Source organism: Phoenix dactylifera, chromosome 1, assembly GCF_009389715.1.
Source record: "Phoenix dactylifera cultivar Barhee BC4 chromosome 1, palm_55x_up_171113_PBpolish2nd_filt_p, whole genome shotgun sequence".
NCBI lineage: Eukaryota > Viridiplantae > Streptophyta > Magnoliopsida > Arecales > Arecaceae > Phoenix > Phoenix dactylifera.
In genome coordinates this window covers 34,102,494-34,115,502 of record NC_052392.1, presented here as the reverse complement: position 1 = coordinate 34,115,502, position 13,009 = coordinate 34,102,494, and the positions used below count along the sequence as shown (strand labels likewise).

At 42.6% G+C, this 13,009-nt stretch overlaps 1 protein-coding gene across 1 annotated transcript; it reads left to right on the top strand.

Annotated features, from left to right (window-relative positions):
- The first annotated feature begins 264 nt into the window (after positions 1-264).
- Positions 265-8,590, top strand: LOC103710964. The gene is made up of 2 exons (XM_008796909.4): positions 265-419; positions 6,553-8,590. Exon 2 carries the CDS (start codon positions 6,581-6,583, stop codon positions 8,486-8,488), a length of 1,908 nt encoding a protein of 635 aa, XP_008795131.1. The 5' UTR covers positions 265-419; positions 6,553-6,580; the 3' UTR covers positions 8,489-8,590.
- Positions 8,591-13,009: the final 4,419 nt, after the last annotated feature.

Sequence of the window (13,009 nt, the reverse complement as noted above, 5' to 3'; positions counted from 1 at the left end):
GCCAGATTTAAGGCTAGGTTGTTAGATTTTGTTTTTCCTTTCTGTTTTTTTGTTAATTGTTTTTTTCCTTTTTGACAGATCTGAAACCGGTCAAGGGGCAGAGCTTCCTTGGGCGACGTTCCCACCCCGAGCGGGCCCTCAAATGAGCCGAGGTCTCTAATTTTGGTAAATTTCCACTCGGACTCCAAACCCCCTCCAAATTAGAATTAATTACTCTTCTCGCGCCCGGCAAATGATTTGGAGGAAAAAAACATAAATGGATCGAAAGGGAGAGAAAAAGGACAGAGAGAGAGAGAGAGAGAGAGAGATCGGCTTCGCTCGTCCTCGTCCCCACAAAACCCTAATCCCGTTTGATCGATACCCCCATCCCTCTGGCCTTCCCTGCGCCGCCCGGATTCCGATCGATTCCCTACTTCCAGGTTGGTTTTTCCATCGCCCGCCCCCATTCTCGAATCTTCTGATCTGTTGGGTTTTGGTCTGGTGGTTTGTTTTCTTCTTGGTTTTCAGATTGATTTGAGGAAGGATTCGTGTTTTATACTCTTGGTTTAGTGTTTTTTTTGTGGGGAGATTTTGATCTGATTTAGATGGATGAATCGTTGTTCGTGCCTATGCGGGCCGCCAGCGGCGGATCGGTTGGGGATCTCGGTTGGGGTTTGGGCTTAGGAATCTCGACTTGGGGACTTTCCGTTGGTTGTTTCATTTTGTCTTATTGATATGTCGGGATTTGAAACCCCTTGTTTTGGCTGTGGAAAAAGAACGTGGTTTTGTGGTGAGGGTCCCTGACATGCGGATGTTTAGTGGGGCGTTGTTTTGATGGATCTGTTGATTCGTGTTGATATCATATCCATGAAGAGAAATTTTGATAAAACTTTGATTTTAAATCTCCTCTTCTAGAGATCGGGTTTTGGGTAGGAAATCGAGGATTTGACACTTTGTTGATTCTATGATGTATGTTCTGGTCGTTTTTTTATTTGGATCTTCTGATCGTGGACAGTTTTAGTATTTCTGATGTTCTGTCCTTTAGATGTCTTGATCTATAGTTGCCAAAAAAGGAACTTCAATTGCTAGTTAGCTTTGGCTTCGTTCTTGATTCGTTGATTTTATGCGTTGCGTGGATTTGTGATCCAAACTAATGAATTATTTCTTTGTCCATCTGTAAGTAATTTCCCTGATAATTGTATGTTGTGATCCTGGTCAATGCTTATTTATTTTTTTTTTACTATTCTTCTTTGCTTCATGTAAGCTTCTGTCTCATATGGTTTCTCTTATGAATCTATTGGCACTCATGTATTTATATTTGTCAAACTGACAAACGGGATTGGCTCAATATGAGAAGCACCAGTTGGTAAATTTAGGTTGATTGATGAGCAAGTGTAGTACATCCATACATGTAATCAGGAAACAAAATTGAATTGACTTCTTAATTTTTTATTATATTTGTGGTTCTTTTTGGTTGATTTAAAGGGGAATTATCTCATATGTATAGGTCATTCATGATATTTTAGGTCAATTCTGGTTGATGGATATTACTGAATTTGCTACTTATGGTTTGAAAGTTGTTGAAAAGAATGAGATGTCTTCACTTGTATAGCCTGCTAGTCTGAAACAGATGTATGCCAATTTCAGCTCCATTCGAATTCTTTTGGATGAAATAAGGGACAATTAGGGCTTCTAGAAGCATTTTAAAACTGGATTTGAATATGTGACTTATTGATTTTCATAGTTACCGCCTGCAATTCCTAATGAAACTGCTGGCCGCTGAGTTTCGTAATTTACTTGGTAAATCACATATGCATAAACAACTGTAGAAATAGAAAACATTGTGGGTTGCCATTGCTCTTGACAATTCCATATAATATATAAATTTTATATTAAGTTTGAGGAAAAGATTAATATAAATATTCTTCGTCGTAAAGTTATAAATAAAAGTTATAATAATCGTTGATCAATTAGTATTTTTTATAATCTCTGCATAAGGGAATAAAGGGTAATACCCCTATAATCAAATAACCTTGTGACTCATGACTTTGTCCTGCTTATAGAAATAACAGGGACATTGGTAGTCTGTGTTTCAGCAATTACATAAAACTCTCTTTATGTTGTGCTATATGGATAATTTTTAATGCTTCATGTGATCATGTACATGAATATACAATTCTTTGGTATAGGATAGTAAAACTGTTTGTAGGTAAATTCGATTTGTTTGAACATGATACGATTGTTGATGACAGTCATGGATGACAACATTGCCTCTTTGCTTCTTTGATAAAAGTTGAGTTTGTTTATGAAGTTTTATGTTTGTATGGGCTACTAGGTATGCCCAACTTTTCACAGTGCAACCAGCTGTTTTAGGATGTGCATGCAATTCATGAAAAGCTACACTTTAGAAAGTTGTGGGGTTCTAAAAGCAAAATTGAAGTGGACATGAAAGGTAGCATTAAATGAACCATTGGCATAGTTCCTTTTCCACACTCTTTCTTTCTCTCATGTGTGACTATCATGAAACCCTGCATACTGTTCATTTAGGCATGTGATGGTACCAACTCTGCACTCTAATAATCTAATATGCACCTTTTAGATAAATCGACCGCAACTCTAATAATCTAATATGTACCTTTCTAATAAATCAATTATCACTGTTAGATTGTTTTTAAAGATAGTCATAATATATTTATCGACTGGGGAAACTTATCCTAATAAATTCTGTAGGCATACTATACATAAAAATTGGATCCATCAAGATTTTTGTTAGAATTTTGTTGTTTTAACAATAATTTAATGAGTCTCCTACTTCTCTCCTTCCTAGTGATCTCTAGCATTCCAATGCTGCCAAGTCTCTGACATGGATTTTCTTGGCAATATGTATTTGTTTGAATGCACATTTCTTGATAATTCTGCATTGAGAATCCTTTAGTCTTTTATCATTTTTCTTGTGAATGGGTGCTTATTTGGCCTTAGAGTTAGAGGATGTTCTGGTCAAATAGTTGTTTAATATCTAGAAATTTGGGATGTAACTTTAGGTGGGCCTAGTTAAGAATTTTAAGAAGCTTATTGGTCATGATGGGGATACAAGTATATAGAGTCATGTGGCTTGATATTACAAGGAACAGTATAGAAAAATGTGGGAAAGTTAGTTGGATTTTTTTAAGAAATTCATGAATCTTATGAGTAGTGATAGTGCTACATTAGAAAGCCTTAACATTATGATGAATCTTTAGCAGAATTTCTAGAAATTGATAAAGCGAACTAGTCATGATAGTGATGCAAGTTTGGAGAGTGATTAGTCATCATCACAATTGAGTTTTTGGCAAAAGTTCTAAAACATAGATGGGTTTTTAAGAATTTATGCAGCTTGTGAATTATGATAAGGATAAAAGCTTAGAATGCTCATTCTTACCATGCCACCAAGTCTTTACTAAAAATTTCTAAGACGTAGATGAATCTATTTAAGAAATTGATGAAGCTTATTTGTTAGGTAATCTAGAGAGTGCGAGTATTATAATCACGGTGAACCTCTATTAAAATTGAATGTCAGCTGATTTTTTTCATGTTGACATGCTGAGCATTGAATCATATTATATTACCATGCAATTTTTATAGTGCACTTAGGGAAATGTTATCTGCATTTTTCTGTATAACTCAACAAATAAATCACTTATTCTTTTAAGCACTAATCATGTCATTTGACCTTTGCTGTGTGAAATCATAGGGTTTGAAATTGTAGCATGAATAGCCTGGTGTTTCTTTTATGTATGACATGCTTCTTTTATTTCCACTTATATTTAAATATCTTAGTTGAAGTATTATTTTTTTAGGTAATACAAACCATCCTATTTCACTTAATTTGAGACTGAACAAGTTGAATGAGGCATGTTTTTTTCTGAGATGGCTTGTTCAAGGTTTTGTCAAGCGGATGCCATCTAATTTCTGATAAGTTTGGGTAAGAGGAAGTACTTTTTGTGAGATATGTTGGGGACGTGCGTACTTTTTTTTTGTGAGGAGCATTTAATAGTTAGAAAACTTTTTTTTAAGGATATAATCGAGTGCAACCGACATACAAAATAAACTGAATCATCTAAGATGCTCACTGAGAAATAATGCAGCCTAATTCAAGGAAATGTGGTATCTTACTACTTGAAAAGCTAGGTTAAACTATATTATGTCAGTGTTGTTTGATATGTCTAACTTTCTACATTCTTACTATGTAGACATATATATTTACAGTATAAGTGTATGCCATGTCATTGACATGTATCCCTCGAATAGATAAAAACATCCTTGAACTGGTATTAGGATCTTAAAACACGGTTGGTTTTCCCATTATTCTGGTTAAAAGTATTACTAATGAAGGATGCTAGAATACAGAGATATGAGCACATCCTAAATTATAGATTCAATCAAGGGGTTATGCAGGGCTTAACAATGTTATATACATGGTCTGCCGTACCGGTCCGTACGGGCCGGTATGTACCGGTCTGGACTGGGATCGGTACCAGATCAGCGTGGAATCCGATACCGATAGTTTATTGTTGAAGAACCGGTACGGACCGGTATGCCACCGGTACGGACCGGTATGGGATCGGTTTCGTACCGATCTGGGCCGCCACCGTTACGCCGACCGGTACCGGTACGGCGGACCTTGGTTATATACTTAACTCATTGTTATTTTGTCATTTGTTATGTTTCTGGTTATATTAGATTTTGCTCTGTCTATGTGAAATGTTAAATCTTTGTCTAAAGAACCACGGCCTCAGAATATCTATGAGAAGTATTTAAAGTTGGACATTTTATTGTTTTGAAAAAGTTTTATTATCATATGCAGAGAAATTTTACGTTGTAAGCATTTCTGCATCCATGAGTGCATACTAACTTGCTTTTGAATGACTTTCTATGCAACCTAGCCATCTCTTCCCTGAAGGTATTATACATTTTTTCCATTGGTGTGTAGGTATAGACTATCTTTTTGTTACTTTGCCCCTTGATGATTATTGAATTTAATAATAATATTATAAGTTTAGAACTGTTGCACTTTTCATAATACATAATGAAATTCCATGAAGGCCAAATAATGTCTTTTATATAATTTGTAAAAGTTACCATATGCATACCTTCTTTTGTTGTGTAGTTGCAATATTTCTACAACTACTGAATTATTTTGTATTTTATTCTGATGTTTTAGTTTGTTGATGATATGCTGTTCTGTAAGCCATATGGTAATATAGTCTATTGTCTTGTTCCAGTCTATTGTCATTTAACTTAAATTGTTGCAACGGGTCATGTAGAACCTCGCTTGCATATGTTCGTTGATGTTCTATCCAAAATGACAAGGGACATTAATTTCTTCTTGTTATCCTAATTTTGCTTAATGTTATGAATTTAGTTAGTTCTTTGAAGGAATTGATATTTAATATGAAAAATCTGGAATTGGTTGAGGTTGCTGGAGACTATCTCTTCACATTTCTTTGGTATTGGTTGCTTCAGTCCTGTGGCTTGTTTTTCAATGCTTGTTGTCTTTAATAGTCTACCTTATACCATTTGTCCTACTATTCTTATATAAAGATTTTCACTCAATTGACAACTGGCAAGTTGTCTCTCTGGATTGCTTTTAATCAACAATAGAAGAGATATGCTAATGCAGGTTTCCTACTTTATTTGGGATTGACTTCTTGGTAGTGTCATGCTTTCTGTTTGGCTCTCGAATTTCCTTATCTTTTGCTCCCAGCTTTGCTGCCTGAAGCTACCAAAGAGCTTGATTATGCAGACTAACTGATATTTCATGGCCAGCTAGGGGCAATGCTTGCTTTCATGCACCAAAGAACGATTCATGTTTGTCTACATACGGAATTTTTTTTGCAAGTGGTGTATTTTGTGAGTCTTATTTGGTGCATAATGTTTCATATTTTAAAGAGTGGTCATGGTTTTCTATTGATAGGCATATTGCTTTCGCCTTTGATATTAAATTTGTATATACTTCAGCATGATTTAGGGAGTAGTGCGCTGGTGATTAAACTTTTAGCTTATTTTTAGCCCAGGAAATTGTAACTCTTGAATTCTGATACCACTGAAATCCTGCCTTTGTAGCATCCTTTTGCTTTAGCACACTATTTTCCATGTCTCAAATGAATATGTATTTTAAATCTTTTATTATTGTAAACTTGTGCATTGTACTCCTGGTTGATGCAGTAAGGTTTTAATGCTCTCTTTTTACTCCTCCACTTCAAGAGCTTGCTTCACTGTATTTATGTTTGGAATAAGCATGAATTCCAAGTAACACTTTGTAATGGAGAGGAATTGATTTAATGATCATAGTAAACATGCATGTTCTATTCCTTTTTATAGCATGAATATTTTGATGTCTGCTTTTTTTATATTTTTTGTTAAGTATTTGTTTTCCTATGTATTATTGAAGGGGCATTGATCTCTTGGTCTCATGTTGTGTTTTCATGACAACCTATGTACTTTTGGGAAAAAATTTAAAAGGGTTCTCCTTATCCTTACTTGATGATGGTCACGGGGGCTGATTTTGTCCTCTGCTCTAATGTTAAATTGCAGGGTACTTCTGTAATTAGCATTCCTAGAAATGTCTCCGGCTTCCAAATCCAAGTCTAAGGATAAGACAACAAGGGCAGCGAAGGAACAACAGAAGGTTTCATCAAAACCCTCATCTACTACAGCCAATGGTGGAAATGGTGTCCCTACGGGTGCATATAATCCAGTTTTGGGTACTTTCCATACCCTTGAAACAACACCGTCAGTCGCCTTGCCAGGAGCCCATAACAACGGTCGATTCAGAACTATAGATGAAACAGAGGAGCATTCTAGCAGTTCACTTGGCACTGCAGGAGAGTTTGACTCGGCGTCCAACAATGGGAGCTGCTCTGGTGAGTCAGAAGACCAGAAGGAGAAGACAACTAGTGCTACACCTCGCATAGAGCCTATTCCTGGCTGCGACACTGATAAGCGTGACAAGATTCGGCAGAAGAATGAGAGGAAGCACCAACGCCAGAGGGAGAGGCGGGCCCAGGAGCTACATGAGCGTTGTAATGGGTATCTTATGTCTAGGAAACTAGAGACACTTGCTCAGCAGCTTGTGCAAATGGGCTTTTCCTCAGAAAGCGCTACCATGGCTCTTATTCAAAATGAAGGCCGTCTTGAGGAGTCTGTTTCATGGCTCTTTGAGGTGGGTGAGGAAAGAAAACATGAGGTTGCAACAAACTTGGAAGGCGGAGTAAACTTGAAAATTGATATTACCGATGAACTTGCTAAGATTGCAGATATGGAAGTAGGATTCAAGTGCACAAAGCTGGAGGTTGAAAGGGCTGTTGTTGCATGTGAGGGTGATTTGGAGAAGGCTGAAGAAACCTTGAAGGCACAGAAACAAGAATCAGCGTCTTCTCCACCAAAGTTGGAAGAATCAGGTGATCCTGCTGCTGTCAGTAGTTCTAATAATAAAATGGCCATGTCTGCTCAGAGCCTAGCTGTAAGAACTCAAGTGAAAGGAATTGCATCGGCTGCAGGCCGGCAACAAAGAAGAGATGAAAGAGATTTTAACCATGCAAAGTCAGCGGCAACTGGAGTGGTGTCTCAGGAGTCTGCAAACAGAAATTTGCAGTCTTCGAGAAGGCCACAACCTAAGCCAGCTCCCTTGGAGAAGAGATGGTTGAGCACCAGCTCTGCTCCATCTGTTTCATACTCGGCATCTCCGTTGCAAGCTGCAGTCTCTCCAAACAAGCCAGAAGCACACTATGTGATGGCTGGCAATGAAGTTAAGGCAAACTTACAGGCAGGAACACTGAGAGAGCCAGTCATCGTAATGCAGCGCCCCATATCTATCAATGCAAAGCAGAGTGTCCAATCCACAAGTCTTGGTTTCAGTTCCTCACCACCGGCTTCCACAGGATGGTATTCGAATGGAATGTCTGGGATGGAGGTGATGAAGGTGGCCAATGGGGGCTTGGCACACAGCTTATCCTCCTTGGGTTTGAATGGCTCTAGTCCCCAGCAATTTGTTCCCCAGAACCATTTCCAAACTTCTGTTTCAAGTCCTATGGAGTCTGGTGCAATGGGATGGGGTGGTTCATGGAACTCTTCAGGGACATCATCTTCATCGCTAGCTGTGCCATCTTCACTTGGGCTGTTCACTGGGTGGGGTTCTTCTGGGTCTTCTGCATCATCACCTGTTGATTGGAGTACCGGTGGATCAACACCTCGCGACTACACATCTATAGACTGGAGCCTGGATCTGGCACTCTTGAGGCCATCTGTAAAGAGTGATAGGTTATCCGATACATGGTCAACCATGTCTATGGGTGGGAAAGTTGCAAGGCCAGTTGTGAATGATAGTGGTGTCTACATTGCAGGGTTGCAGTATGGTAGCCTTGCATCGGACTCCACATCCTCTGCTGGATCTCATGAGTGGACCTCTCCTTTTGCAGGGAAGGACCTCCTTAGGGTTCCCAGGCAGTTTGTTACATCCCCTTCCCAGTAGGAATCATTAGGTTGAAAGAGGAAACATGGATGGTATGCTGGATTTGGTGTTGTTTCTTAATGTCCTTGGTTTAAAGTTTCATGGTCTCTGGTTTTTGGTGAATGCTGCATTTTCATTGCTCACGAGGATGATGTATTAATGCATCCGGAAGATGCATTATCACATCTTTCTCTATTTCTGGGTTCATGAGATTCTCTAATGCAGTTTGATTTTCTATAGGGGTTGCGATGGTATAAGCTGGCAACCAATGTTCAAGCGCTCGGTGCGTGGCAAGGGGTAATATCATCCAAAGTACATGAAAGGAAAAAAAACCCATTGTTTTACGAAATAGGTAGTTCATTCTGGTTTACTCTGTTATTATTCTTCTGCTGATGTTTCGTCTTCATCAAATATGCCTACCATTGGGCAGGCCTTCAAAGCTAACGTGGAAAAAGAGTGCAGAAACCCGCAAGAGAAATCTTGCAATGAATATTACATTATTACTGCAAATCTTTAGGACCTCATAAATTTGAAAATTCTTTCTGGGATAATAATTGTTGTGGTTCAAATTCGGCCCAAGGGTGGCCATGCCGAAGGAGTCGGAGAAGCTGCCGGACGAGATGGAGAAAGGACGCTGCTTTCCGCGCGTTGGCGGACCTGCATAAAATTTCACCGGTGGGGTTCTGGTGAGGGCCTCCGATGATGAAGCTAGAGTGGATCTTAGTTGGTCCAAAAAGTTTTTTAGGTGTTACCTGATGGGACTATTTATAGTCTCGGTAGAGGTGTTCGGGTGGCGGAGGTATGGCTCGTCTTTATCATTGAAGGAGATACCTTTTAGCCAGATGGCACGTAGCTAGAGCTTGCTTGAGGCACATGGCATAGGCTATTCCTGTGAACGATAAAACATAGGTAGATATGGCAGGGCATGGCTGGGGTAGCAGGGCATGATCCCTGATTGATATGTCACGGCGTAGCCAGCAAGCAAAGCATGGTGCGGTGAGGTTGCTGCAGGGCAGGGCCGCAGCATGAGGATGGCTAGATCGGCCTTCTGAGGTCGGCCTTTTGGGCTTAGCCTTCTGAGGTCGGTCTTTTGAGCTCGGCTTGGTAGAATTGGGTGACTTCATGCCGAAAATAGGACGATCCATTTTGCCTCTCATCATTCCCTCCGACTTTCGAGTTCGAGCGGTTTGTTGGCTGAAGCGAAGGAAGTAGCCGAGTCGTTGATCGTCCTGTAATTTAGTCAAATATTTGTGAAGATATATGTGCCGAGTAGGATGTATCTCTCGTGTCGTTGAAGCTAACGACTTTAGGTCGAGCTTTTCAAGCCGAGCTAAGCGACTCTGTTCTGTGGTCGACTTTGGCGGCCTTTTTTGGCTCGTGGTCGACTTAGTAGGGTGCTCCCACTTAGATCGGGGCGCGTCATCGCAGAAGGCGTTGAATGTTGTCGAAATGGCGTCGAATGACGTCGAATTGGCTTCGAATGTCGTCGAAAGGCGTCGAATGACGTTGAAATAGCGTCAAATATCGTCGAAGGGCGTTGAATGGCATTAAAATGACGTCGAATGTCATTGAAGGGCGTTGAAATGGTGTTGAATGGCGTTGAAATGTCGTCAAATTGGCGACGAATTGGCATCGAATGTTGTCGAATTGGTGTTGAATTAGCATCGAGTGTCGTTAAAATGGTGTCGAATGTCGCCGAAGTGGCGTCGAATGGCATTAAATGTCGTCGAAATAGCGTCGAATGTTGTTGAAATGACGTCGAATTGGCATCGAATATGGTCGAATTGGCGTCGAATGTCGTCGAAGGGCGTCGAATGGTCCTGCAATCGAGGGAGCCCCTTCAGCTCACGGTCAGCAACGCTCCGAGCTCGGGTCGGGGCGCGTCGTCGTTTGTGCAGCAGGTCTGCTTTGCTGCTATTCCATGTTGGCTGATGAGTATAAGGTTCATGCCCTTGCCCCCCGAGGTCGAGGAGCCATCATCATGTAGGATCCATGGCTACCCAAGAGCATTTTCTTTTGCCAGGCCGGACTCGATCTGCACAGTCTGCTTGGGTCGGTCATCCCTCAAGGGGGTGTAGAGAGGTCGCTCACCAGGCTCACCTCGTTGTTGCCTTGGTTCATCCCGTACGTCCAGGCCTTTAATGAGTAGTGCTTGGGCCGGGACCTCGGTTGGCTGCTTGCCTGATCTCCTCGGAGTTCGCCGACCCCTCGACTTGTGGGGGACCGCATGATCAAGTGATAGGTAGAGACCACAGCTCGAACGACATTCAGCCCTAGTTGGCTAAGAATGACGTTGTAGGCCGAGCCGACCTGGGCCACGAGAAAGTTTAACTTTATAGTATTTTCTTGGGGCGGAATCTCCTATGAATCCGACCAGAGGAGCGCTCATCCTTTGAAAGGTATTACAAAATAAGGCATTAGCTGAGCTTCCATTATGTACTAAAATCTTTTTTATATCAAACCTTGCAATGATAAGGGAATAGCTACAGCGTTACCATAAGGGGCTCAACACCCTTTTGGTCTTCATAAAAAAAGGAGATGATTTCTGTTGTGCACGGACGCTTTGAGGAAGCTCCTTCTCTCAAGCTTGGCGCTTTAGGTGCCTCTGCACACCTCCCCTCTGAGGGTGTTGATGATGCCCGTAAGGGGTCGGTTGTCATTCCACTCCTCATGTGGCACTGGGTTTTATTCCTTGGGCTTCCTCCTATAGGCTTGATCACGGACAAAACAACTCAACTTACCGCAGCGGATAAGTGCCTTGATCTCATCACGAAGCTCGTAGCAATCCTCCGTATCATGGCTGTGATCTCGGTGGAAGAGGCAGTACTTCTTTGAGCGCTTTCGCGACCCTTTCGGTCGCATCCTCGATGGAGGTTGGAGGTAGCCCTGACCCTCAATTCCATGAGGATCTCTGTTCGGGTGGATATGAGGGGAGTGTATGTCCGAAACTTTTGGAGGGGAGATCTCGGGCGAGCCGGGCTCTTAGGCCAAGGAGGATCTTTCTCACGTCGGGGGGATCTACTCCTTGGTCGGGAGCGCTCCTTCTGCATCTTGGAAGGTCGCTCGGCCGTCTCCCACCGGAAAGCCATGGCTTCTTCAGCCTTGGCATACTTCCGAGCCTGGGCCAACATCTCTGCAAAGTCGGTGGGAAAGTTCTTCTCGATGGAGAAGAGGAACTTGTTGGACTGAGTTCCAGTCTTCAACGCCGACATGGCGATGGACTGGTCAAGATCGCAAACCTCCTATATGGCCAAGGTGAAGCGATCGATGTAGTCTTTTAGAGGCTCTCCCTCCTTTTGCTTGATGCCAAGGAGGGAGTCTGATGTCCGACGCTGACGTCGGTTGGCAGCGAAGTAGGTTGTAAGCTGTCTGCCCAGCTTCTCAAAAGATAGAATCGAGCTGGGCCTCAGCTCGGAGAACCAAAGACGGGTTGCCTTGCGGAGAGTTGCCGGGAAGGCCGTATAGAGCAGGGCGTCTGTAACCCCTTAGAGTGTCATGAGGGCCTTGTAGCTCTCCAAATAATCTAGGGGTTGGATGAGCCATCATACGGCTCGATTTGTGGCATCTTAAACCTCATGGGGATCGACTCATCTACGATCCGCTGAGAAAATGGAGACTCGGTTGTGAAGTCGAGGTCGGCGTCGCGCTTCGGAGCTCGGTGTTGGCCCGCTTGGCTTTGCGGTCCCAAACCCTGCGCCAAGGTTTGAAGGTTGTTGTGCATTGGGACCGACTTGCTGTGGGTATTGCTCTTTCTTCTTGCTGCCGTGGAACCACGCCATATGCTATTGCCCTATAGCTGCCGGCGGTGGAAAAGAATCAATGGTTGGGGCACAATGTAGAAAAGGAATTGACTCTATTCCAATCAAGCAACGGTTACAAGGATTCTTGGCAAGATCCGGAAGGAACCTTGCGACGCCTAAAACAATCTAAGGGGAGTGATATTCTCCACCTTAGCCCAAGCCTTCCGGCCGACTGAAACAAAGGGATACAACCTTTGACACAATGCTGGAATTCAAATGCTAAGAGATGTCGACTAAGGGCCCTAATGGCTCCTTTTATAGGCCGAGTGCCTTGGCTTATTCGGAACTTAATTCAAATGATAAGGACTTCCTAACTAGACTGCCAAAGGTCTAACCAAACTTGGCCCTATCGGCCATGTGCTGAAATTGGGTTGGACGCTCGGGATGCGTCGCCCGGCTGGCCGGGGCGCGTGTCCCGTGCGGATGCCTCCACTTGTCCAGGCTGAGCCTGATTTGGTTGCTGTGTTGGCTGGCTGGATAAACTTCTGGCTGCGCTTCTTGATTTAGCGTGATGCTCCTCCTGATTTTCAGGGATGCGCCACTGTCGCCCTTGCTCTCGCGGATCGCCGGCGTGGCATCCCCTGTGCGTTTATCTTGCGGCCTACTGCATCCTAGCCACCTGTGTCTTCACCTACCGGATCGCCATGGAAGAGCCAGCAGGCTCCTTCGTTGATTCTGCGTGTGCTTCTTCCTTGTTTGGCCCGGCGCTGGTGCGTGGATGTCCGCCATGTGTCTCGGCCGG

Coding starts and splice junctions, on each gene's coding strand:
- LOC103710964 (XM_008796909.4), top strand. CDS start 6,581: ATGTCTCCGGCTTCCAAATCCAAGTCTAAGGATAAGACAACAAGGGCA.